Here is a 27,793-nt window from a genome sequence, read left to right on the forward strand (position 1 = left end):
CCAAGTCCATTTTCTTCATGTAAATGTTGGTAAGAAGATAAAGGATTATCCACAGGCGAAGAATCGATGCTTAGACAAGAAACACCACTATTCGGTTGGTCTTTTCATCTTCATCCAGCAACCTCTGGTCATTTAATGAACTATAATCTGTTGAGACCCATTCTGCCCAGTTGGAGAGGGCGAGGAATTCTTTGAGAAATGTTTGGTTGTACTGATCACATTGGAATAGAAGGGAACTAAAGCAGGTGAAACGATGAACTAGCTTTCTTGGATGAGGATTCAGTTCCATATGGTAGTGTGCATACAACGAACTCTCTAAATGTAATAACTATGAAGACATTCGAAGTTGATAAACAGAATAACATGTAATGATGTCATTGCTTTTGATCCAGCAGTGCCAAGGCTCGCCAGCGTACAGATGATCTCCCACCAATACAACTTCTACCAGACATTGTTGTAGCCATGCCATATCTTTCTCAGCCACTCAAAAACGACAAATAAGGTGATGTGTTAAATTAAGTATAGTTGCTTCTAAGCCAATAACAATCACAAAAGCTTTCGTGAAGACAAAGGCCTGTTCAAATCTCCTCACTTAGCCCTCCTGATCCTCCCACCTCGAAAGTGCTTACTTCAGCCTACTCCCCAGAATAGGCCTACTCGGCAACTCCAGAGCAATATAAAAAAGATAGTAATGACGTTTTTAAATGCTGTTGTTGCTTTTAAGCCAACAGTGACAGTCACGAAAGTTCCCATGTATATCGACCCTCCCCACGCAGCTACATCCTCCTTCCCGCCTGCAAAATGCTTGCCATGGCCTACTACCCAAATATTTCCCTGTCTTTGTGTGCTATACGACTTAACCGTGTTACCATGGCCTTTTTACACCTACGCAGCTTTGCCAACCATATGGAAGGTTTTTTAAGTTTTCTGTAAAATAAAACTTGAGATGGCTATTTCTGTCCACAGATCTTATAAACTACTGATGCTAGAGAGCTGCAAATTGTTAAGTGTATCATCCACCCTCCAATCATCAAACATATCAAATTGCAGCCCTCTAGCCTCAGTAGTTTTTGTTTTGTTTAAGGTGAAAGTTTGCCTTGATGATGCATCAGGCACCGCTGCTATAGGCTCTAACAACACAGGTCACCACCGTGCTGTGGCTGAAAGTTCCATGAGCCACGGCTGAGAATTTGATTGGACGTCTCTGGGAGTTTCATACAGCATTATACGCTGCACAGAAAACTCTGCGGTTTTTTCGGCGCGTCTGTTACTTGTTTTTATTCATTTATATATATATATATATATATATACTGTATATATATATATATATATATATATATATATAATATATATATAAAATAAAAGGAGCCCATAAAAACACCAAAATATAGAGAGAAAAGTACTATATTTCAGAGACTGCTTTCTCCCTCTTCAGGAGGGAGACAGCAGTCTCTGAAATATAGTACTTTTCTCTCTATATTTTGGTGTTTTTATGGGCTCCTTTTATTAGATGGAATTCTGTTGTAACAGAACATTTTTACCAGTCATATATATATATATATATATATATATATATATATATATATATATATAATATATGTATAGAGTTGTTTCTGTGTATGTAAGTATATTTAGATGTTGTGGTCCTTGTGGATACCACAAGTTGCAGATAATTTCAATGCGGATAATTGAGGGATTACGAAAGTTCTGTTAAATACCTGTCGGTAGCTAAACGCAAAATCAAGGCAATATGATCAACAAAAACTGACACATATTGAAGTTTGGGGAAAGGCATCAGAGATGAAGCACAGCCTCAAAATTATGCATTATGTGAATAAATCCTATACTCGTTTTTTTTTCATCTGTCCATCCGCCTGTGGTGTTTGCTTATGGTAACACTGCGTCCCGGGCTTTAGATAGTTACATTCAGCTTACATTCAACAATAATAACAATATCCTATTTCGAATATTAACGGTGTAATTTGCATACAGTAAATTATTAAAACACTTTTCAGTTGCAAATGTACACCCAGATATCCTTTTATTTACCTAAAACTTACACATAGCGTAACTATTTAAAGCCCGGGACGTAGTGTTACCATACACAAACACTACAGGCGGATGGACAGATAAAAAAAAAAAGTATAGTTAATATGTTGCTTGGTTCCCGGATGAGAGGCTGTAGGTATCAAGGTCCTTAGGTAGTAGGATGGTGACCCCCCAAAAAGAATGTTGTGTGATTTTGGTTCTTTTGAGTGTAAAATGACAATCCATCTTTGTTTCATATCACACACCTCCGTGGGAGATTAGTGCCGTCAGTGGACCTCATGCAGTGCAATGTAGGCATTACTGAAGGTTCTTTGCAGCGTCCCTTCGGCCCCTAGCTGCAACTACTTTCATTCCTTTTACTGCACCTCCATTCACATTCTCTTTCTTCCATCTTACTGTCCATCCTTCCTTAACAATTGTTTCATAGTGCAACTGCGAGGTTTTCGGCTCTGTCTCGAGGAAGCATTTGTCACATCTCAGTAGCAAGGTGAAGGGTAGAGCTAAAATTTGTTTTAGATGTTATTAAATGTCATAAATTCCAATTAATAACAGCTGTTATTAATTGGAGTTGTAAGGGAATAATAATAAAAAAAAAAATATGAGTGGTTCCCGGCAGTTTTTTCAACATCTTATTCGTATGATTTGATACAGATCCAGTGCTAGCCTAGTAAGTCTGGCCTTGCACCATCTCCAAGATTCCTGTGGCTTTTGTGCTGTCATTTACTCGTGTGTTCTCACTTTTGTATTTGATAGAGACGGTGCTGTTATTTGTAAACTCCAGAGGCGTCCATATTGTGAAAATTCATTCGTAATGAACAAAGTTATGATGGTATTTATGTGTGCTTGTTTCCACTGCAACTTTTGATTAAGGACAATGTTGTCCTCAGTCAGAAGTAATAATAAAGGTTAGTATAAAATTAGGAAGAACCATAGCGTTATGTAAACATATACAAATAGCATAACTTCTTGTGAACTACACTTCATTAATAATGTCAAACTTATGTATGATTCATAAACATTTTTCTTTGTATAACTTCCCTTCGATCTGGGCACCTGTGATCAGGCATTTCTGTCTGCCTGCTGGTTGTACGAGTATGTTGGTCTAGGTGTCTGCTGAGACCTCAGCCAATTTAATGTTTACACGCCCTCGCTTACGCCTTTGAAACTAGTTCCTCCACCTACTATCGCCAGAGGTCTCTGCGCCTTACACCACAGACGCAGGTCTTAGGGCACTTATGCACCAAAGTTTATAGACCTTGTTGTACACGATACTTGGCCAAGTATGGTTTCAAAGCATGGTACCGAAGCTGTGTTCGGAAAGTGCACGTATAGACAGAAACGCTGAACCTCCTACACTTCAGAGATCGTAGGGCTTGGATTCTTATGGATCCTTTTTGAGTCCAATTCTGACTTGTTTAGTATCCCCGGTCATTCTGCCTTGATGAATTTCATATTTAAGGTTAGGAAACATATACGAAGTCTGGGTAGGGCGGGGGGTTTGGGGGCCGACGGCAGCACGAGAAGTAGTAGTTGGATAAACGTACTACCAAATTACTGTAGGCTCACGGCCATGACAATGCGCCTCTCTGAACATCACTTCTAAAATTGGTATTCATAAATAAAACTTTCATCCTCCATATCCTACCTATTTCATTCCATAAGCTAATGCGTGTGTCATCATGAGGCACTTCCTGTCCAAATTTTCATTTACAGATAAGATGATAGATATCCAAATGCTTCTCCGATTGCTTTCTAAAACTTAGTTAGGGTGCTTTCCCCGGAGTGGAATTATTATTTTTTTTATGTCCCCACATAATTATCGTGCTGTCTGGAAAATATGGATGTTTCAGTACTTCAAGCCTCTAGTAAAGTATCTTGAATATATATTATACAACGCTTCACGAGAGAGCACGCTTATAATAATTGTATAGGAAATAAAGAGGCAATTATGATATATACTTCATTTATGTTATACCTTCATCTCAGGCAAACCACGCAGTGGGTTATGAGCCCAGCCGTTCTAAAGTTTATATTGGAGTTATCTGATTTTATCTTCATTTTTTTTATTGTAATCCATAATGGGGATACATTCTTATGAAGCAAGGCGAAAGCCCGCGACCTTGTAGATAGGGCTTCTACACAATAGAATGCCTACGGCCGAACGTATCAAAAAGAACAGATAAGAAGAAGAGGAACGCGTATTTGAGAATATCCTCAAATCCGCGGTAAAAAGGTAAGTGAAACTGGACTTGAAACAAGTACTTTCGTAGTATATTCTACATTTTCAAGTGTGAACATGAAAATGCAGAATTTACTACAGAAGTACTTGTTCCAAGTCCTTGTTTCACTTACTTTTCGACCGCCGTGTATTTAAAGATATTCCCAAGTACGTGTTCCTTCGTTGTACATTGGCGGCCGATATATATATATATATATATATATATATAGTATATATATATATATCATATAGAGGAATATATTTATATAATATATATATAATTTATAAAATTATTATATAATTATACATATATATATATATTATTATATATAAATATACTATATATAATAATTATGAGCGGCGACCAATTACCCATAGGATAAGCACACATGCTCGAGAATCGAACTCGCGGCCACCGAGGTGGCACGCCAGCACCATACCAACCACGCCACTGATATATTGGAGTATGGAGATGCGTTCTGTCATATATCCATTTATTAAGTGCCGACGTTTCGTATCAGCTTGATACATTTTCCAGGTTGAAATTGCGATTACACATCAATTGCGTATAAGTAGTAAAAGATATACACATTAAATGTTTACCAACACCACAATGAAAAACCTATTTAATGAATAAAGAATAAAAAACAGAAGCACAGTGAAAGGGCCAAGAGCCCAAAAGAAAGAAAGAAAAAAAATAACACCTACCCACAACGGCAGCGTAAGGAGGACTGACACAACACATATTTATGGAGGAGTGTAAACAGGATCTGGACAGGTAATCAGGCAATAAACAGTTTGGTGGAAGATGATTGGTAGTTGAGAGTAGGCTCAGTTAGCTTAAATCATGATTGATTCAAGGGTAGTTCTTTGTTAGATCGTCACATGTCGGGTTCTTCCTACAATATTAAAATGACTGACATCTATGTGTGTCTTGCAACTTTTACTATGATTTCTGATGTTTGATCGTTCGGGATTTCACACACACACACACACACACACACACACACACATATATATATATATATATATATATATATATATATATATATATATATATATTATATATGTGTGTGTGTGTGTGTGTGTGTGTGTACAATTAGTAATAAGGAACTTTGAATAATAATGAATAAATGTCATTACTTACAGACAACAGTGATTAAAAAATGAATGCTGTAGAAGACGGGCATCGCTACTTTATTCAATAAGGTGTGAGTATAAAATTTATCCTAGAATGCTGCTGACAAAAAAAATAAAAAATAAAAAGAGGGCGGTGGGGGGCGGGTTAGCCAACGAAAAATACAAAGTGAGTGGCTTTAAATGGCATTAACAACATAGCCTTCTCTTTCAGACAAAAGGTGAATTTTTTCCTCGTAAATGGGTTTGGTCATCAGTGATACCTGTGCAAACCGAATCGAGAAGCATAAGAAATATTTTGCGCGCGCTTCTATGTACGTATGTATGTATGTTTGCGAGTGTGCTTTGTGGTTTTTAGGGAAACTGAAAAACGATTAAGAATTTGCAAGGCTGTTTTGTAGCTTGATTGAATTTGCAACGCATCGCAAGTTGCCAATGAGTCAAAGATTCGTTAGTATAGGGTTTTTTTATATATATATATTATAAAAAGCTCAAAGGCACTGAAAATAAGATGCTCTGAAAAAAAAAACATTTTAATAAAATAAAATGTGTCATTCTGAAAATTTACTGTTAGCTATAAAGCATTCTTAAGAAAAAAAGATAAAAAAAAGGTAATGAACTAAGATAATAGAACAGGAGAAACAAAAACGTAACCTATTGTGAACTTCACTGAGCTGTGTGTGTGTGTGTGTGTGTATGTGTATGTGTGTGTGTATATATACAATGTCATTGTCTGATGCCCTTGGATTAATGAACAATCCACAGGCGAAGTGTTTTATTTTATTTTATAATTTTTTTCGCTCTTAGATTCCAGATAGCTTTTAAAACGCACTTGATACAAATACAGACGTGTGTGGCCTTGAAGTTGCTTAAATACCTGCTAAGAACGAGCAGAATCGTTTGAAAAATATATTTTTTTATAAAACCAGATAGTCAGTTTAGCATAATACGCAATTGATGGCTTATCATAAAGGCCCAAGGGATGGGGGGGATGGAGGTTTAAATACAATAGGGCGTTTACACGACTTTAACCCTTCCTGGAGAGACACCTGCGTAGCAACAGGGTCGTGAGCGTAAACTTTTATGATGTTCTATTGCTGGGAGCATCTAAAATGACTAGAAGGACGTTGAGTTTTGATACTAAATTTGTCCAGTATTTATCTATCAAAAATTGTCTAATTTAAATGCTGTTCTGTCTCCACAAACACGTTCTGAAACTTCTTGCCAATGTCAGTTTCGTTGGAGCAGCAAGTTTTGTCTCCCCATGGAAGCTGGTGCGGTCCAGATCGCAACTAATGATGTGACTGACTTTTAACTTTTTTTTTATATACCCGAGTTTTGTCACTTATTCCCCTACTATTATCTGTGTTGCAGTGGGAATGGGTTTTGATTTTTGGCATGTTCAACCAGTATTTGAGCCGTGAAATGCTTTCTCTCGCTCTCTGAGATGTCTCACCTTTGTTCCCTCTCTCTCTCTCTCTCTCTCTCTCTCTCTCTCTCTCTCTCAAGAAACCGCATCATTCTAGTTTGTTATTCTCAAATAATCAAACTAAATTCGTCGCCAGATATTTGCGGTAAACTGAATACATGATTGTGATAGAAACAGATACTGTCTATTCCTACCCAGCTGCCGTCATTTGCCATAATTTCTGCAAAATGCCTCCTTGCTAGTTATGGAATTTCTTTTCTGTAGCATCTTTATATTGTCTTTCGTCTAATGTAGATACAAGATGAAGGTTTGCATTGCTAATTCAGTTACGGGAAAATAAAAAAAATAAAGGGCAGAAATAGACGATGCGTCTCCATCGGCCTTTCATTTTCTGTATACAGATTGAATTATAACAGTTGGCAACTCCATCACGTAGCTAACCGCAGCTCGGCCAGAGCGCGACGGCGACCAGTGTGTTGCAAATCCATTCACTAGTTTCTGGTCTTTCACTCCCTACCCACCTGAGCGCAGCTTTTGGTTGAAATCAGGTCTCAGTGAACCACTATCTGCCAGTGCGTTTGTGTCGGATTTCTTCTCTCGTCGAGGTTGAGTAACCAAGATGTGACCTCCGTTTTGCGGCTTCGGAACAATGGGCGAGTCTTCTAAAAGGTCACCAGATGACCGGCAAGGAAGTAAGAATGAAAAGGTTGAATAGACCGTGGCTATAAGTTATTTTTCATGTTATTAACATTTTGTATTGTATGTTGAATATGCTCCCAGACTTTATTCTACTGTAGATTTTTGTTATAACTGTTGACATAATAGGGTCTAGGGTAATTTAACTTATTACTGCTCTTACGAGATCGTGGGTGTGGAGTAATGATAAGTAAAATTTTCCGGCAAAAGTAGGAAAGCTCTGTTAATGAGATCGTGTGTAAAGAATGTTCAGGAAAATGTGGCGTATTCTGAATTGTGTATTCTGATAGAATCTGATTTTTGAAAGACAAGAAGAGCAAATGGAGACGTAATAAATAGAAATTATTAAACCATAATAACGGCGGATCTAGTGCAAGGTCATGAGACCAAGCATTAATGAATTAGTCAGTATTTTGTTTACATGGACAAGTTGTACTTATTTAATGAGAGCCTAACATGTATAGTTCAATATTATTTCTCGTGCACTGTGAAGGAATAACTATTTGATAGGTAAAAAAAATAAAGGGTTACAGTGGACGGGAAGCATTAGGCCTAACTCTATAATGTTAGGGTGAAAGGTTTGGCGTTATGCAAAGATAGCACGAACACTGAAGGAAAAAAAAAATGTGCCATGCCACGTTTCTGATGTGAGTTGTGGGTGGCATCAGTTAAATTAAGCGCTTGTTGAGACGAAGATGTGAGCTGCAGGTGGCCTTATGACTAATAGAAATAAAAAGGCATTTGTAGGTGACATTGCTTGCGTGAAAGAGTTTACCATGTTATTTTTGTTGAAGAATAATGTTTGTTGAAGAATTTACGGTGTATGAATTACACGAAGTAGAGTATAAGTGTGAACGAAGAACTGAAAATAGCTGTCTTTGCCTACTTTTGTTCATTTTTTTTTTGCGCAATGCTTGTATGTTTGTTTGTTTGTTTTGAGGAACAAAATCATTTTGTGGAAAATTAAAACCTTTGTGGATTATGTGGGTGGAGCTGCAGAATTGACACGAGAGAATATACAATGAAAGGTGTGATGTTCTAATGTGAGATTTTCGCATGTCTGTGTGAGTAAGCATTAAAAAAAATGACCATGTGCCATAATGGGGTGAATGTTTATTTGATGAGGAGGATTCAAGATTAGAAATGTAAACATTACTTTTCGGAAGCGAGTGGTTTTGTTAAACTCCGAAAAAAATCCGCAAGAAAAATGAAATAAAATAAGAATAACGTGAAATGTGTGATGAGACGACAAACCTTTTACAGAGAGTTTCTTTATTTCGATATCGAGATTTTACTTACTCTTATCTAACTTCTGTTACAGCAAAACGCCTGAGGAAGTTTAGCTTAAAGTAATTCTGATGGCTAATAGTAAAGCGTGTTAAAATACACATCAAGACAAGAAAATATTTAGAGCACAGTCAAGGAAGGTGAACATCACAGTTGGCTTTCCAAATAATTGGTACTATAGTAGTACTATAGTTATTTCTTAGTTGCCAGGCGATAGATTTGATGTTTTGTCACGTTTTGATTACCAAAACGTTATGAAATAGTGACATTCCAGTCCTGTTAGTATACTATCATCAAATATTTAATTTTATTTATGTTTGTTTCCTTGGGGTTACGACATCTACCACTCAAAAACTGTTTAAGCTCGTCAAAAACTTATGTTACACCACAACTGTTGGTTCTTGAATAACACCATGCAGTGTTATCTAAAATGGGGAACCTGCTGGCTACTTTTGAACCCAACCCGTGTTGCACCTGGACGGCCTTTGTGGCACAGAATCGTTAACAGTGATATCTTGTGAAACACTCGGACCAAAAGCGAAACGCTCTGGTCTAACCAGTTCGAGACAAAAGATTGAGAACTCTACATGATCCTAAGAGTGGATGGGATAGGGACTGACAGGGAACCACTAGCTTGGATGGAGAAAACGATTCGCAAAAAAGGTGGGGTGGTCATATCCTGTTACTGTGTGTTATTCCCTTTTCTGAGCTAATATGGTTTGTGCCGTGCTGTACTTTAAATGTACTCACAGTACATTATGAACGAAGCTACGCTGGAATGAAAAGTGTACAGCATCAGAATGTGAATCTTATGTATCTAAGAATAGCGTCACATAGTCGAAGGTCAATGGCGCAATAAGGCGACCCCATCGTCTACAGGTCAAGAACACCAACAATTTGTTGGAAACTGTACGCGATGGTATTGTAGTACTGCCTGGAACATTGAGAGCCTTTTCATGGGCACATATGTTTTACTTTAAACATGGAGCATTCTTCATTGCCATCGCGTCGCTGAATGAGGAAACTGTTTATGGTTCGCGAAGCAAACAAAAACGTCATGCAGTGTTGAATTGCAAAGTCGTAAGCTATCCTAGAGTTGTCAGACACTACGCGGCAACTGGGAATCAAAGCAAGAATGTGCCATCTATCTATCTATCTATCTATCTATCTATCTTTCTATCTATCTATCTATCTATATTATATATTATATATATATATATATATATATATATAATGATAAAAGGAGCACCCATAAAAACGCCAAAATATAGAGAGAAAATACCATATTTCAGAGACTGCTGTCATCTACCTGAAGAGGGAGACAGCAGTCTCTGAAATATAGTATTTTCTCTTTATATTTTGCCGTTTTTATGGGCTCCTTTTATTAGATGGAATTCTGTTGTAAAAGAACATTTTTACCAGTCATATATAATATATTTATATATTTATATATATGTTTGTGTGTGTTTAATGACGTCAATTACTTGCGCATGCGCCTATCGATTTGCGAAAATCGGTTGAGGATATATCTGACGCATTTCCTGTCCTTATTAAAGTCTGATGTGAAACGTGGGGGCAAAGAAATTTAAAATTTGTCCGAGTGTATATTCGTAAATGTTACTGAGCCTATCTTAGGTACGTTTTATAGTGGACAGTGTATAACACATCCTTTGACCAGAGTAATTCTGCTTGAGAATTCGCAACGATGATGTTTGCTATCGAAACTAGCATAATGGTTTATTTTCGGTATGGTCGCCATAATGATGATGATAATATTAAACAGGTGTAATTATAATGGAAATCACAACATTGCTTGCAAATACATTGCGCTGTGGTAACCAAGTTAAATGGACTTTTGTTGTTAATGCCCGTTTTGTATGAATGAGCGTTACAGCAGTACTGGGGTAGTGGGCATATAGAATTTAGTGGTCACATTCCTTGTTAATAGCAGGGTTACCTGTCGTCTTTTCGATTTTCTTACACTTTTCGGATAATCTCATCACTGAAACTCATGAAGTCGAGTGGGAAATCAACTTTTTTTTTTATCTTTTATAAGAAAAATGTCAGTCATTACATAGTACGTAGGGTATTACAAAATATTACAAAAATTAAATATACATACGATATTTACAATTACCATTGGTTAGAAAGAACTAGAAATAAAAATCAATGTATTTTTTGCTAAATAGATTTTCAATTTTTTCTTTAAATAAATTTCCTAGCAACCACCTCTCATAGTCAATTTACTTTTAACAAAGGCACACGCTTCTTCTTTTGTATATTTGTTTTTCTTACTAATCCAGACTGCATATATATATATATATATATATATATATATCTATATATCTATATATATTATAATATATATATATATATATTCTAAGCCAACGATCATTATTATAGCACTATTTCGGTCTTTTTAGTGTTATATTTAAAATTGAACTTTAGGGTATTCAAGAATTTATCCCTATTAATCTCACAACAAAAGTATAGTGCATTTTAGAAATATTTCAATGTACACTTAATAAATTTACAGAAATAAAATATATGTGACATATATTCTGTTCCTTCACAAATGTCACATTTGTCACTACTTTTAATGCTTAAAGTCTTGAGCCTTTGGTTGGTTGCTAAAGTACCATATAGTACATACTTATTAAAGATCACTTCCCTCTCTGCAGCTCCAATAAATGAGGCGTTTATGCTTTTCGAAATAAATCTCCAGTCTAAAAGAGGATAGTTTTCTTCAACATTTGGTTTAACATGTGCTCTTATCATATGGTAAATTTCCTTACTCTTTATATTTGGAAACTTGCTATGTTTATTCGCTGTTCGTATTACATCTATAGCAAATGAATAAAATGGAGTAGCCAATAATTATAATTCAGCATAGTTTCTCTCATCTAATTTGGAGAAATTGATATCTCTTTGATGGGATTCGAACCCATGCGCTACAGCATGAGCGAGGTTGTCTTAACTTGCTATGCTAAAATGAAAAGGCTCGAATCCTACCAGTGATGGAAAGACTTCCTCAATTATGTCTCATTCGGGTTCTAAAATATTAATAAAGAAGTTAAGAGGGCATTTAGACTATTCGTACTTCGTGTTGCTAAGTGTTTTACGAGGAGCGTTAAGAAGGTCAGGTCAGTTTCATCACAGAGACACGCCCAAAGAAATAAGGTCACTGTTTCGAACTCCTTTTTTATCATCACTTTTAAATATTAGTGGTGTAAATTCTTTGACGACTGGAGAGACGAAGCGAGAGAGAGAGAGAGAGGAGTCACGTAAATAGAATAGTAACCATCCTGATATTTATGAATCTTTAGTGATGTATAGACAGTTAGTCCTAACAGAAACAAGTTAATTAAATGTGTGTGTGTGTGTGTAGAATTGGAGTATTTTCAACACGAAAACGAACTTGTTTGGAGAGTGTTATTGTTGACAGAGGAATTAATGAACGAAAAAGAAAATAGGCCGAGCTTCCATAGATTTTGCGCACTGTCAGCTGCACCTCCGAACCATCTCAAGAAAGCCTGACAAAACCAGTTGTAAGCCAGATTGTGCCCGAGACCTCTGACGGAAGCACGTTTTGCATGTGAGGCAAGATATGAATCCTAACTAGCCGTGGGTACCAAATGGTTGGCAGGTCGGTATGTTAAAACCAACGTAGCAAGGACAACAACAATGGCAGAGATCTCATTTGAAGCCTTCGGGGCAGCGTTCTTACATCAGTGAGACTAAGCGACAATGCATTTAGGAGCTACTTTACAGAGGAGTAAAAGAAAATTAAACAGCGTAAGCTGGTGCCGGCGTGATCTTTCTGTATGATGTTCAAATAATCATGCGCCTCGCGTTAGTCCTTTGTCCGTAAACATTGCGACTTGACTCATAATTCCATGAAATGTGCAGGATGCTGTTTTCTTTAAAACCAAGAATTTCGGTAGTTAGTCTTTTTATCACGAGATGGATTCGTTTCATTCTGAATTATATTTCATTTCAACTGTAACTTACGAACTCTTCTTGTCTTTGGTAAGTTATCCGTCCCCAGGGTGTTATTGATAGCATTTAAGTAATAATAGAAGTAGTATCCAATTATACAAGCGTATGTATGATTTTACATAATTATGGATAAATTTATCATCTCTGATTTTATATAATTTCATTTGCCTTTAATTTGATATTAAGAAGACGTTTATGGCTTTATATCGAATAGTATAAATGTTTCGTGTAATGTAGTAACAACATATTATATATATATATATATATATATATATATATATATATATATATGTGTGTGTGTGTGTGTGTGTGTGGTGTGTGTGTGTGTGTGTGTGTGTGTAAATTCAAGTAAGTTACCTAATTCTGTATTAACCGTTTTCTTTCAGGCAAACTGTGGACCGCCATTCTCTCTTCTTCAGTTGCAGTTCTTCTTTTGAGTACGAGCTATCGTTTCGTCAATGTAATTCTGGCAGAAGCACCAGAATTGTCGGGTGAGTTATTCTTGTTTGACTTAGCACTGGACACTTATTCAGCTGCAAAACCCTTCAAAAAACAAAAAAGCAGGACATGACTTGAGAGAGACTCTGAAATACCTTACAGGAAACTGGGCACTGCCTCGTGTCGTTTTAGATTAAGCTTGCCTTACGCCAGCACGGGCTCTTGCTCATAGGGCAGCCCGTAGAGTGCCTCAGTAACAGAAAAATGAAAGGGTGAGGGTTAAAAGTATGAATTTATTGACAATATTTGGTAAAAATTAATTTTGAAACATTTCTGATTTTGGGGGGTTCTTGTTGCAGAAATGGATAATTGTCAAGGAATATAATGAACAGATAATGAACTATTAAAGAAAGTGAAGCTAAGAACATTTAAAACGATAAAAACCAAAGGAATTCAATGTCATTTTAAATAATGCAATAACAGTATGAAAGAGGTAAGCTGAGCGCCTCAGTGGCGTGGTCGGCATGGTGTTGGCGCACCACCTCGGCGGACGCGAGTTCGATTCTTGGGCATTCCATTGAGGTGTGAGACGTGTATTTCTGGAGATAGAAGTTCACTCTCGACGTGGTTCGGAAGTCACGTAAAGCCGTTGGTTCCTTTGGTGAATAACCACTGGTTCCATGCAATGTAAAAATACCATACAAACAAATAAACAAAAAAGGAGAAAAGCTATGAAGTAGAGCTGCATCAAATTCAAAAGCTCTGCACCTCACACGATGAGTCTAGTATCACCGCAAGTGTGTTTACTGAGTGAGCGCTTAGGACCGAGGAACCAGATATTCGTGTACGAATTATATCAAGTGTTTATTATTTATTAGTAGATGAAGGATGCCCTAAGTTATAAGTTATACAGATGCATGGATCATGCGTATACATTCTTTCTGTCGTATGTTCGTGCGTCTATGGGCAGTGCTGAAATAACTTTAATTAAAATTGAAGAAAATTAAGATTCAAATTTTCACAATAGTGAAAAAAAGCACAAGAGTGCTGAGGAGTGGAAGCATGATAAAAGTCACACTCAGAAAACAATGAAAGCTCAGAGTAATAATGTCCATTGAAATAAAGAACTCATACATCATGTATGAGGTGGGTAAAGTAATTAGAAGGTTTATATATATTGAAGAAAACATTCTGATAACACTGGCTGCTTAAGGAGCAAGATATCGTGCTCGAACAAGACCAACTGAGTCAGGTGGTTCATCTTAGAGCCATTGTAAAGAAACATTTTACATAACTACTAACGCTTCGAAAGCCGTTGACCGGAAAAAAGAACTTATCTCATAGTAACGGACATGAATTTTAGTCCACCAAATAACTTTGCCATATTGGCTGCGACGCCGTATTTCTGGTGGAATACGGTTTAATATTTTCAGAAAAGAGACAGTCTCCACAGGAATTTAAAAAAATGAAAAGAAAAGTATGTAACATCCTTCAGTAAGAAAGCCAACATTGATATCACAATTTAATGCCTACTTGGTAATAGCTCCTCAGTCACCGGGAAAAGTCATCGGTCTCATATCCTGTCCAACCTCAGCAGCAAAGACCAAGATTTTAAATGATAGTACAGTGTTGCCAACCGCAGGGTAATTGCCATAAACGTAGGGTAATTTGACCAAATATTCTAGACCTTAGGGCAATATTTTTAAGTGTAGGGTAATTGTAACAATGCCTGTATTGATCATTATCTTTATTAGTATTATTTCTTATCATTACAACCTCAGAATGTTGGGTAATTTCCAGCTATGTAGGGTAAATTTTTGGTGTTCTGTACGGTGCATAGGGTTAGAGGGGTTGGCATCACTGTGATAGTGGAATGCTAACATGCCCACATGCCACTGAATAATAGTTGAACTTTTGAAACTTGGAGTGAGCTAAGAGTCTGTGTATCTTTCCATTTAGGTACCGTGTATAGCATGCCTTTTACACAACGGCTTGATTGTTAAATTAGGACGTTCATACGTCTGGCCACATAAATCATTCAACACTATGTTAGCTGTCGTCCCTTTCTACTTTTATGAAGTGCACCGCCACCGTATGATGGTACCTGGCATTATTCTGTCTCACTTAATAAAAAACTTATGGAAAAGGATAAAATTACCTCGAAGGTCCTGCTCCGGTTGTTCATAAATGTTAAGTTTACGTGTGATAGATGTAATGCTATCTTGTAGCTAATACCATAATTTTTGGGATTGGTACTTGAAAAAAAAAAACTTTAATTTCATCATTTCGCTTGTAAAAGCCCAAACAGATATTGAGGGAACGTTGTACGGATTGTGTATCAAGCCATTTCCTAACCAGAGGCTGGTTTCAGAGGAAAACACCACAATGATCAATTCCTCATTCATACTTTAACTTCTGAGTCCTGACAAAACTTGCTATACACTTCCGCATCAACATCCTTTTCAAACACCTTACACGGAAGGTTCATCAGCACTGATCCAGCTCCCTATAAACAAGACACTGCTATTCACTTCTAACTTACACTTCCCGGATACTAGGGCCCTTCTTTTCATTCTGCATATCAAGTTACTATATTGGTCTTCCAGTCCCCTCCCATTCCTGATACTTCCAAAGTATGCAATTTTCTCCAATTTACCATTCACAATTGTTTACAATTTTTTTTTTCTCTTATTTGTATTCAACATCCACACTTGTCCTCCATGAAGGGGTGGTGGCTCAACAATTCATCATACATTTCCACCTGTATTTCCAAAGGTATTCCAAATCTCTACCCAATCCATGCTTTACTGATTTCAGTCTCACTTCCCTCTTATTGTATTATCAAACGTTATATTTACTCAGATAATCATTATAAAATTATTTGGTCATCTTTTCCCTCTCATGGGGTAGAGGTAAAATGAACCCCATTTTCTTCTTGAACCCCCATCATGTCTGTGCCTTCTTTCTGTCCTCTTTCTCTCCATTGTTTCCTGAACCTTACCACAGGGTTTTGTCCTTCGCTCATATCTACTGCTTTTCTGCACAATTGTTCCTCATCCCTTTTCACACATGTCCGGACAATCTCAATCTTTGTGATTTCGGTCTTTTTTTCAGCCTCTTGATCCCACCACACTCTAACCACTAATCATAACATTCAGTGATCATACCTATTTTAATTTTCCATATTCCTTGCCAGTGCCCATGTATCTGTTGCATAAGAGTATTACAGGCCTTATATACCTACTGTAAATGTTTACTCTCCATTAATAGAACATTTATATGTATTGTAGCGTAGCTATCTCTAGCCCTTTTATCAGTACTACAGCTGTTTTGCTTCACTGTTTAGTGTGTATCCCCTTCTTAATAGAATTAATCTCCATTTGCTCTTGTAGTGCATTTCAGGCATCTGCATAAGACAGCGTCTCTTTTTCCACCCCTTTGTAGCCCTTTCCATTATTTTGATAAAAGCAAAGGGCCCATTGCAGATTCTTGATGGACACAAGCATTTATCTCATATTCTTCCGACCCCATGACCTGTCCATGACCCAACCTAATGAGCATTCCGACCCCACTTGCGGTCCCTACCCCTGATCTGGGAACCCCTGGTATAGAGAATATGCCTGACTATCCGGTGTGTGTTTGTGTGTTTGTGTTAGCAAAGGAAAGTTGCAGTAGCTATGATCATGTGTTCAACGTCAGATTGTTCTGCCCAGTCTTAGGATTGATTGATTTATTAATGATTATCTGGCATCACAACTGCTAATGCTTATTGACGCCACTACAATGGAAAATATAAAGCATATTTAACAAAGGAAAATCCCCATGATAAAAAAAAATTAATAATCGTAAAACCTATAAACTTACAAAATTAATAGTAAACATTAAATTGTATTTAAAATACCAATGGCATTATTAAAATTAAATAGGGCGCTTTCAATAAAATCTGTTCCTAAAATCTTGGTAAGGGAAAAATCATCTTCAGTTCCCCTGTAACGTGGAGGAAAGTACCTTAGGAAGGACCTATATCCCCTAGGAGTGATATCTCAACAGGTGGTATGGTCTCGTTGATCAATCTCCAACCATATTTATTAAGAAGATACCTCTGCTAATTCATATTAACTCCCATTGTTCTTAACTTTACATTATTGCACATTCACTCAACTTCCTCCTGAAAATTCTTTCAAACTTTTTGTTGTATCCGCAGTTTCTGTTCATTAGCCGCTTCCCGTCCCCTAGATTGTAACCTGTGCTTTACTTCCATCATAAAATCTTTTAATCAATCCCAAACCTTTTTTTTTTTAATATCCCCAAAATTTACTTTTTTATCAACAAACATCTGCTATGTTTTACTATTCACGACTCATTTGTATGTGTAAGCTGTGTCATTTTATTCATATATTCTTAAAGATTCCTTTTTTCAGGTTATGACCCATGTTGTGACTATCCATGCCAGAACTTAGCCGTCTGCGTGCCAGATGAATTCAATGACTACACATGTGATTGCACCAGTACCGGATATTATGGATCGAGATGTACTATACGTAAGTTGTAATAGGATTGTGATTCTCTAACTTGATTTCTCTAATTTGTTTCTCAAAGCTCTCTCTCTCTCTCTCTCTCTCTCTCTCTCTCTCTCTCTCTCTCTCTCTCTCTCTCTCTCTTTCTCTCTCTCTCTCTCTCTCTCTCTCTCTCTCATCCAGTGTTTTTTTCTTTTCTTTTTTTTTGTAAGACGCGTCAATTAACTATGCACTCGTCAAATATGACCAATCTTCTAGTTTTTGTTTAACTGTTTTTCTTTTATTGGGTGATCGGATTTACTGTACTCATCGAAACTAGCCTCCCTTCTCATTCTTCTTCATTTTTGTTTCCTCCCAGTATAGTTTACTTTTTCTATCTAACTGTATCATTATAAGTATTCACACAGATATATTATGTTTCTGTAATATGCTCTATAATTGCAACTTGTATCACTAACATATTTCTGGGTAGGAATGGGCGATATGCATCCTCAGTTAAAATCCATTGTACCTCTGTTGACTTTAAACATTAATTTGCATTCTAATTGCAGTTTGCAGCAATTAAAAAAACATTTATTAATAAATGTAAGGAAGGTTACATACTCAACAGATGAAAGAAGTTAAAGAAATACCAAAAGCAGTGGTGACCTATACTTTGGACTTGGTATGACTATGCTCATTAACGCACTGTAAGGATTTCTGGTGCAAATTTTTTACAAACTTTATATTGTTAAGTAAGGTTCTCTGGGGTAAAGCTCCTCTCGCCAGGTTAAGATATATCCCTGTATCTTCTACCGAATTAGTGTGTTTTTGTTTGTGAACATTTCAAATTTATGTTTACCCAAAAGTATTGTATTTCAGACAAAGTTTAGCGTCTAATTGTTGTAAATGTATGAAAATACGCCATTAAAACAAAAATTATTCCCTATTAACCATTTATGTGCTAAAGTGAATTGTAAAAATTTACCAGCTATTTGCATATCTGTTTGTACGCAGTTCTCCAAGTGGAGCCATTAAATTCTCATTTTCTATGGTTAGTGCATAATAGAAAACGACACAAGGAGGCGTTGTTAATGAGAAGGAATACTATTCCAAAAATAATATTCTTACATAGGTGTTGTCAATAAGTTATTATCACTCAGAAAATAATAGGGCTTAGAAGCAACCAGGAGAAATGCAAGGAACTTTATCTATAGGGATGGCTGGGAAAATATTTGTTTAAATACAACGCCGAGTCGGGTAGCATCAGTATAGAGGGACGTTCCGTGTTCCGCGGAACGTAAGTGATAAAGAATATTTACCTAGCCTAATCCGTTATACAAGAAAACTTGTATTTGTATATTTGCACTTTTATGTATCATCGTGTTTATACATGGTTGCATAAGGAAATAATTTCTGAGGTAATTTTAGACAAAATGGGAAGAATTTACCTAAAAAGAAACTGGGATCTGTTGCGTTAATATTTTTACTGGTGATGTCGGGGTGAAAAATATGGGCAGATCACAGACACCCGAGTGTTTACAAGTTATTCAAGACGTTTGCATTCCTAACTTCTGTCCCCCTGTTAATATAAACCTGCCTATTTTCCCCAGTCATCCAATATTTCCTGTTTGAGCCTTACATATTCTGTGTTGGGAATATGAGACAGTCTATTTCCCTACATTCATGTCGAATACTTAACATGTTATATAACATAACAGAAATAATAATAATCATAACCACGATGAATTGAGAAATTGGTATCACTTCTCAAAGTTCCAAGATTTAGTTCCACCAAGATCCTTAGACGTACGAACCTTGATTACTAAATACTTCTCATGTCCCTGCTTCTAGTCATTAGTTATTTAGTTCATCCATCTGTGTAAGGACGTTTCCACTCTTACGAAAAACTTTCACGGCTTTGGAACGTGATAGATATATAAATAAAGGAAAAAGCCCTTTATTAAGCAGACTGATATAAATATGGAAGTAAGTTTACAAAGAAAGCTATAAATACCGGAAAAAGCCCTTTATTAAGCAGACTGATATAAATATGGAAGTAAGTTTACAAAGAAAGCACTTATAAATGACAGACAAGGATCATAAAGGAAAATAATATGCAGTGCTTCATAGAAAATTAAGAACAAAAAAAAAAGTTACATTCACTCTAGTTTTCCTTTCGCATTTCAGCTGAGGTCGGCACTTTGGTATCCAACTTGATACCAGATGCCATAAGTGCCTACGGTTTCCTGACCTCTCAAGACTGGCTGTGGAACCTCGTCAACGGAAACGACAAACTGCGCGATCAGTTCACCGCCCACCTTTACCTGTGTAAGTTTCACTGCAAATTTCTGTGAGATTTTATAGATTTTGTCCCCCATAAGTTTTTCAGAAGTCTCTGCTCGTACTTTGGCTTTGCAAGTTTTTGATAAGTGTTAGTCGTGACTTATCTTTAAAAGTATTCTTATGTTTACATCAAACGCCTCAGTGGCGTGGTTAGTATGGTGTGGGCGTGCTACCTTGGTGGCCGATAGTTCGATTCTCGAGCATTCCATTGAGGAGTGAGTGATGTGTATTTCTGGTGGTAGAAGTTCACTCTCGACGTGGTTCTGAAGTCACGTAAAGCCGTCCCATTGTTGAACCACTTTTTCCATGCAACGTAAAAAACACATACAGTCTCTCTCTCTCTCTCTCTCTCTCTCTCTCTCTCTCTCTCTCTCTCTCTCTCTCTCTCAGGTACACGTACATAAATATTCAACAAAGTTAAAGCAAAAAGATTATCCATTGTAACAACAAAGCAGTATTTTGTTTTACGTGACAGACAAACTTAATTGGAATGGTTAAATAAACTTACATAGTAAGACTTTAATGAACTAGCAATGAAGTGTTGCTCATCTGGGATATCCGACGAAAAAGGTTCATTCATACTCGATGCATTTTCTTGCAGCTATGAGTGATTTTACTGCTTCGCCTCCGACGTTTGAGAGCGAACACACCTTCATAACAGGCAATGCCTTTTTCAACAGAAGCCTCTACACTCGAAGCCTCCCTCCTGTTCCCAGTCGTTGTCCAACACCCATGGGCACCAAAGGTGAGGCTAAATTCAAAATTAACTTTCGTGAGCTTACGAATAGTAATTTTGATTTTTGGATTTTGGTGTTTTCATGCTACTCAAGTTGTTACAGACCTCTGTCTGTGATTTAACTTATCGATGCTCATGCCACAAGGCAAATTGTAAAATGAAATATGCATGATCTGATTACAAGATAATGCCACAGTTGTTTGGTAAGGCGGAGAAATTTGAGTAATAACATTTCTTTCTATTTAGCTTAATTGACTTTTTTTATAGGGTAATTAGCACTTTTGACTCGAAGTAGTAATGCTCACGCATTTGCAGGTCCCAAGGAGCTTCCTGACATTGATGTGCTGATGAACAAACTGTTCGCAAGAAAAGAGTTCATCCCGGACCCTCAGAACTCGAACTTACTCTTCCAGTATTATGCTCTCCACTTTGGACGTCAGTTTGTCCATGGCCCAGGAACTGGACCCCAGCTCTTCAGAGGAACTGGGGAGGTTAGTACTTATTCTCTTATGGTTTTAACAGATTGGCAGTAGATATCTAGAGACTTGAGCCACACAACATGAATGGCACAGTTTACCAAAGAGCCTGATTCAGCTGAAGTTTCTACTAGATACACTGCCAAAATGATCTCTTAACTAATGTTTCTTCGCATCTTTGATTTTATAATAAGTTAATTTTTATTATGATAGTACTAAAGTTTCATTTGGTTTTCATCCATTATTTATCCACATTACTGTAGGAGGTTAAATTCTCTTCCTTGTATCAGATTTGAAATTCCAAATTTGGAATTATTTTGTAATAAAATTTTCAATTGGCTTTGACTGAGTTATCTTATTTTTTCTATTCAGCAATCCTCCATTTCTACCAATGCTTCATTGATTTCCGTTACTGAACTGATTTTGTTTATTGGCTGTTTGACAGTGCTTCAAATTCCTCACTAACTGTAAATTCAAATTTTATTTACAATTTTTAGATGGACGCTTCTCATATCTATGGTGCAGTAGAAGAGGATCGTCTGGCTCTCAGATCAGGAATCAATGGAAAACTGCGCAGCCAAGTAAGTACTATCCTGTTTCCTCATTAGAAGTCCCTATGGAATTTCAAAGGTTCAAGCAAAGAAATAATTTTCTTTTTGTATGTTATTAATTATTTTTTAATCTTTTTTAATTATATTATTTGTTTTTCTCTTTTAATGAGAAATCTCATCTTTCTTTCTATATTTCCCATTACCTTCTGCTACTTTCTAAAGAACCGCATATTCTTTGGAAGCTTGAATTTCAAGTCTATTAATGGCCCCTGTTCATCTTATGAATAATAACAATAATTAGTCCCTTTAGATGAAATGGTTACTATGTATTTTTTCAGTGTTGCAGTTGATGTTCAAATAATGTTTTTTTTCTCTCTCTCTCAGATCTTGAATGGTGAAGAATTTCCACCAGTTTTGCCAGACGAGCCAAATATGAGCACATCTGAGCAGGTCAAGAACCAAACATTTGCTCTGGCAGACCCCATGTTCTCTTCATCACCAGGACTTTTCGTAAGTACTCAACATAACGATCCGTGGTCTTCCAACACATAACACTATAGGCATGTTTGTTATTAGACAAGAATAGTATCCACCTTGAAGTAAACTTAGGAAGGGTACCTCCTCGTTCTTCTGATAAATTTAAGACAGGATATTTTGGCCACTTCAATTTCTTGATCAAAGTGACAATGGTTTGAAGCAGAAACCTGCATCATCTTATAATCCAGATTTTTTTTTTTTTTTTACATATCCACAGTATCTAAATCTTATTCATGAAAATCTCAAAAAGTTATTTTGACTTATGTGCATGATAAAACAAGATTTTGTATTTTTATTTTATCGTTTCAATGGTGGATTCGTGAGCTATTAGGGAAATATTTTCTAAAGCAATGAATTTTGACAAGTCATTCTCAAGGCACCAGAGAAAATAGTTGACCTAATTCTTTGGAAAACTAAAAAAAAAAAAAAAAAAAATTAAAAAGTGGGTGGAATAGGACCTTGCAGCTTTAATAAGAAAACCTAATCCGTTTAGGGTCATACTCCTTCAACCAAGAATAACTTTAGTTCCAGTTACAAGTTTTATAACTTTTTTTGCATTCCTATAAACAACTCATAGGATTCGTTGTTGCTCACATTTGACAGTAATCAATACGACTCACGGCTGGGTAAATTATTATAGACACAGTTTGTCTTTGACGAAGGCTGACGATGGAATAAGGTAAACAAATGGAATCCTGAAAAACAAGCGAAGATTCTTTCGAAGGCAAGAAGGATGGCAAGTTAGTCTTCACATCTTGCCCAGACTTAAAAAGAAAAAGGAAAAAGCCACAGAAAAGAAGGGGGAAAGAATGAAAATCGACCATTATGTAGTCACCAAAACAGGCTCATAGGAAATGTAATGTTCAATAGAAATGTGGAAATTAGGACGTCAGTCTCCATTCTAAAATATCAAGATTGATTATTTCAGGACTTTTATTATTATGCATTTGTCAGTTATTGTCTTGTACTTTGCAGTACTTGGTCCTTGTTTGACGTAAATAACGATGTAACTGCAATACTTATAAGTAGATAGAAGAAACTTGTATGTAATGGCAACTTAAGTGTTTCCCTAGCTGACGTCTTCTTGTCTTGTTCAACAGGTGTTTGCTACCATTTGGCTTCGAGAGCACAACAGAGTCTGTGACGAACTCCTGGAGGTCCATTCAGACTGGGATGACCAGCGACTTTATGAAACTGCTCGTTTGATCGTCAGTGGTGAGTAACAGAAGCACAATTAATTAATATAAATACAGCAGATAAACATAACCTGAGCTAAAGTTTAAGGCGGTATAGTAGGTCCCGTTATCTGGTTGAGTGACAGGGAGGACTGTCTAAAGCAGTAAAGCAGTGGTTTGCACCTTTTTTTTTTTTTTTTTTTTTTTTTTTTTTTTTTGCCATGCCCCACCTAATCTCCTCTAAAATCCTGATGCCCCTTTGGTGAAATACCATAATTCTTATATTCACGCGGAGGACGCCTAATAGGCTATTAACTTGATTTAAATATTCTCGAATTGCATTTCTTAAAAATCAAATCACCCCCCTGGAACCTGGAGCGTACGCCCCACATTGAGAACCACTGATCTAGAGTCTCTAGACTCATGTATCAGTTTTGTCAATATTTAGACTCACTTTTTATACTAACTGAAACAATCTGATTCTCTTCTGGAAACCTGCTAACGTTTATTTGATAACTTATCTCAATATTTTGCCTGTGATGAAAGATTTAATCTTAACATGTTGCACGCTCAGTGCCTCTCTGCGTTTATACGTAAAAGAACAAGTGGATGCAGGTGCTGTTGTTGATTTGTCGTCATACACAAATGTATAATTTTTATCCAATTTTTACTAACAATATTTCAGGGGAAATGGTCAAGATCACTCTTGAGGACTTCGTGCAGCATTTGAGCCAATATAAACTGGACCTCTCTTTCAACCCAGAGCTGCTCCATGGCACGAGATTCCAGTTCCACAACAGAATTCATGCGGAGTTTAAATATCTCTTTGATTGGCATCCATTTGTTGCTGATTATCTTCTAGTAAGTCCATTTATAAAGATAATTAAGTACATTTTCTTTTCGGCATTAAGCCATTTTCCTCAGAACGATTGGCTCCTGAGTCTTGAATGAAACCCTTTTGCGAAAAACTTTCACAACATTACTTAAATCATACACAAACTGAGAAGGCTAGTCTCATACTCCACTATTCACTTCTTTGTCTCACATTCTCTCTTGGGCTTCCTGGACAGTGAGGCTCTTCCTCTCCAATGAATCTGGGTGGGTCATCTATCCAGAACTTTATTGGTTTTCCTCTCCATCTCCATCCTAGCACTTAAATGTTGTATGCTCTTTTCACGAACATATTATCCTCCCTTCTTTACACATGACCAGATGATCTCAAGACACATTGATCCATATTTTCATCTACCCCAGCCTTTTTATCTCTTTTTCTCCTTCTCTGTATTTCGTAATCTTCCATTTTTTATATTGTCACATATACTATGCAAAAGTTCATCTCGGGAACTTCAACCAGTTTTCTTTCGTTCACTATTGAATGGCAGCCTAACAGTTGGGTTTTAAAGTTGATTTTAAACAGTTCAGTGTGAACATTGATGATTATATTTTTTATACTTTCCTAGATTTTAAGATTTGTATAAAATTGGGTGTGTATTTTGAACTGTAGGAAGCCATTTTTGCAGATCAACGAAGCCAATTATTCCGTCAAGGAATATTCATCATCCTTAGACCCATTGTTCAACGAAGGCATTGACAAGTTTATTGAAGCTCTTCTTAAAACTCGTGCGGGAGAGGTAAGTCGACTAATTATTTCTTTCTTTCTGTAAATGGTCAGCTGAGTCAACAGAAGTTAAGAATACGCAAATTTTGCATATTTTGCTCGTAATCTGTTACGATATTTTTAGTAGTTTCGACTCAAGTTGTATTTCATTCACATAAGCAAATGATGTTTCATTCACTTTAAACATATGCTGCTTCATAAATTTATACACATACATAGTTGTATGGGTATATATGTAGTGTATACTTTACAGTATCTGATGCAATAATATTCGTAAAAAATTCCATAAGCAGAAAAAAACTGCTTTTACTGATAATTTTGGAGTCAGTATCAAGCTCTTTCTAATTCAGCAGCTAAGCAACGAAGTATCAAGTCAACAAGAAATATAACAATTGTGATAATAATTCCCTCTTCAGATTTCGGCGCGTAACCACGGAGAATCCATGTACCCTTTCTTGAAGGAGGCTCTGAAGGCAAGCCGTGAGCTGAGATTCCAGGGAATCAATGCCTACCGAAGAAGGTTAGGTCTGAGGCCCTTCAGCACTTTTGAGGACTTGACAGGAGAGAAAGAAACAGCTGCTATTTTGGAAGAGATGTACGAGGACGTGGACGCTGTTGAATATTACGTCGGTAAGTAAATGCCCTTAAATGTAGGCCTAGGTACGAATTGTTCGTGTGCAGAATGTTTTTAAACTAGTGATAGCTTTAATATTATCAAAATGTGACAGCAACAAGAATTGTAACAACACTCAGAATAAACATAGTACCTGTTGAGCTATGCAATAATTATATTAATGTCAGTATCAGAAATGTGTTGTCTGTAACTTGGTATTGCATTTTTTTTATTTGTTTGTGAAACTCTCTTCCCCAGGACTGCTAATGGAGCGTTCAGACACTTCCATATCAGGCCTGACCATGATGAACATGGCTGTTGTATGGACTGTAAAGAGCATCTACTCCAACCCAGTTTGCAGCCACTATTACTGGAAACCCTCAACTTTTGGAGGGAAAGTCGGCTGGGATATTATCCAGAAAGCATCTTTACAAAGGCTCTTCTGTCGAAACATGAGAACACAGTGCCGGGACTTAACGTTTACCGTTCTGTTTTGATTTATTTTGATGTGATACACATTCTTCAACTCAGTTTTGTAGATCAGACTTTCAGCTTTTGCAGTCTGCTAAATATTATGTGGCCCTAGACATACGCTAGTATTTTTAGTCTCAGGAAATGAAAATGGTCGTGGCTATTTAATTTCAGAATTTTAGTTTATAAGAAAGAAAAAATAGAAAATTATATGGCAAATCTCTTGATTCAAATGAATTCCTGATTAATCGTATGTATTATCATTAAAACAGAATTTGTGATATTGTGTCTTTGTAATTATTCAGAATGAGCTAGCATCAAGAACGTCTCTCACTTCAGATATAAAGTTTGTTTCACTGTACAATAGGGATATGCTCAATAAGAGCAAAGGGATATTTTAACTCCTTCAGCTTGGACGCTCTGTAGGAAGTACTGTGATTGTCACTTATAAGGATAAGTTTTAGGTAAGGATTTTTTGATAGATTTCTAACGAATCTAAACGTTGGTATTCTCAATGGCAGATAGTTGGTACACCAGATTGCTGCTTCAATAAAAGCAAATGCATACATTTGCAAAAGTATAGGACACTGAAAGTAAAAATGTAAAAAAATCACTTAAATAGAAACAAGTCTACATATATGTTTTGTATAAATAAAGAATCCTAAATTCCCTATTTCTCCATAATTATACCATATTCGCGTGGAATCCTTTGAAATCCAGAGAAATTGAGTGCAGAAATACCCCTACACTGGTAGAAGTAGAACCCACACTTAGATTAGTGCTTAGCAAATTACACCACCAAGAGGCATTTGAGTCTATGACAATATGTGCATATATTTTTCGTTGCTGCATCATGCCTTTGGGTATTCAGTTAACCCGATTTAACTTTATAACTGTGATTATGCTGAGAGATTAAAATAAAAAGAAATGCCAAAGACTGGAATATCTAGACGGAGGACTACATAGCAAGTTAGAGGAAAATCTTCCTTCTGACTACGTGAAAATGAATGAATGGCTACCCCAAGCATTATTGTTCCCTGTTTGAATTCAGCTAAGTCACCCCAGCAGAACCAAATTGTTTCAGTTTTCTTCCTTCCAAACCAGTGACCCTCACTCCGAGAGCCTTGATGTAATTTGGGCAAGATCTGTGGAAACCATTTATTGTCATGGTCTACCGATCTTTCTTTAATTGGAACTGCCTCCTTCATTAAGATAAACCAGGATAGCTAAAGAGCGGAGTCACTGGAGCTACTGTACTGGTAAAATAGCAACATAAAATCTTCTCTGTCCGCCCAGTAGGTACATCAGTTACTGTGACTTTTCTTTCAGAGGATGTCCCTTAGCCTTTGACTCAATAGTCTACTATGAAATTCAGAGCCTCTGCAACACGGTTTTTTGGATTTTGCTCCTTATCAAAGCATCGGATGTAGCTGAAAGTTGACATATGTATATTTTATGTCTACACACAAATTTTGTCAGCATTATCAATAACCTAAACCCGATAGTTTTAATTTTTATAGA

At 36.6% G+C, this 27,793-nt stretch overlaps 1 protein-coding gene across 2 annotated transcripts in view; it reads left to right on the top strand.

Moving 5' to 3' along the window:
- LOC135210707 (prostaglandin G/H synthase 1-like) overlaps positions 1-26,945 on the top strand; it is a 300,730-nt gene extending 273,785 nt beyond the window's left edge. Inside the window, exons 1-13 of one of the 2 annotated variants that reach the window (XM_064243474.1) lie at positions 7,301-7,525; positions 13,202-13,306; positions 17,675-17,794; positions 19,940-20,080; positions 20,697-20,840; positions 21,147-21,322; positions 21,805-21,888; positions 22,243-22,368; positions 23,496-23,610; positions 24,256-24,431; positions 25,091-25,201; positions 25,605-25,818; positions 26,060-26,945. In XM_064243474.1, the coding sequence (XP_064099544.1) occupies positions 7,483-7,525; positions 13,202-13,306; positions 17,675-17,794; positions 19,940-20,080; positions 20,697-20,840; positions 21,147-21,322; positions 21,805-21,888; positions 22,243-22,368; positions 23,496-23,610; positions 24,256-24,431; positions 25,091-25,201; positions 25,605-25,818; positions 26,060-26,298 (1,794 nt within the window). In that variant the 5' untranslated portion in view covers positions 7,301-7,482 and the 3' untranslated portion in view covers positions 26,299-26,945. Of the gene's footprint in view, positions 1-7,300; positions 7,526-13,201; positions 13,307-17,674; positions 17,795-19,939; positions 20,081-20,696; positions 20,841-21,146; positions 21,323-21,804; positions 21,889-22,242; positions 22,369-23,495; positions 23,611-24,255; positions 24,432-25,090; positions 25,202-25,604; positions 25,819-26,059 lie in introns of those variants that run through there. The other variant, XM_064243475.1, reaches the window with a different exon arrangement.
- The last annotated feature ends 848 nt before the right edge of the window (positions 26,946-27,793 follow it).

Source organism: Macrobrachium nipponense, chromosome 4 (assembly GCF_015104395.2).
Source record: "Macrobrachium nipponense isolate FS-2020 chromosome 4, ASM1510439v2, whole genome shotgun sequence".
Lineage (NCBI taxonomy): Eukaryota > Metazoa > Arthropoda > Malacostraca > Decapoda > Palaemonidae > Macrobrachium > Macrobrachium nipponense.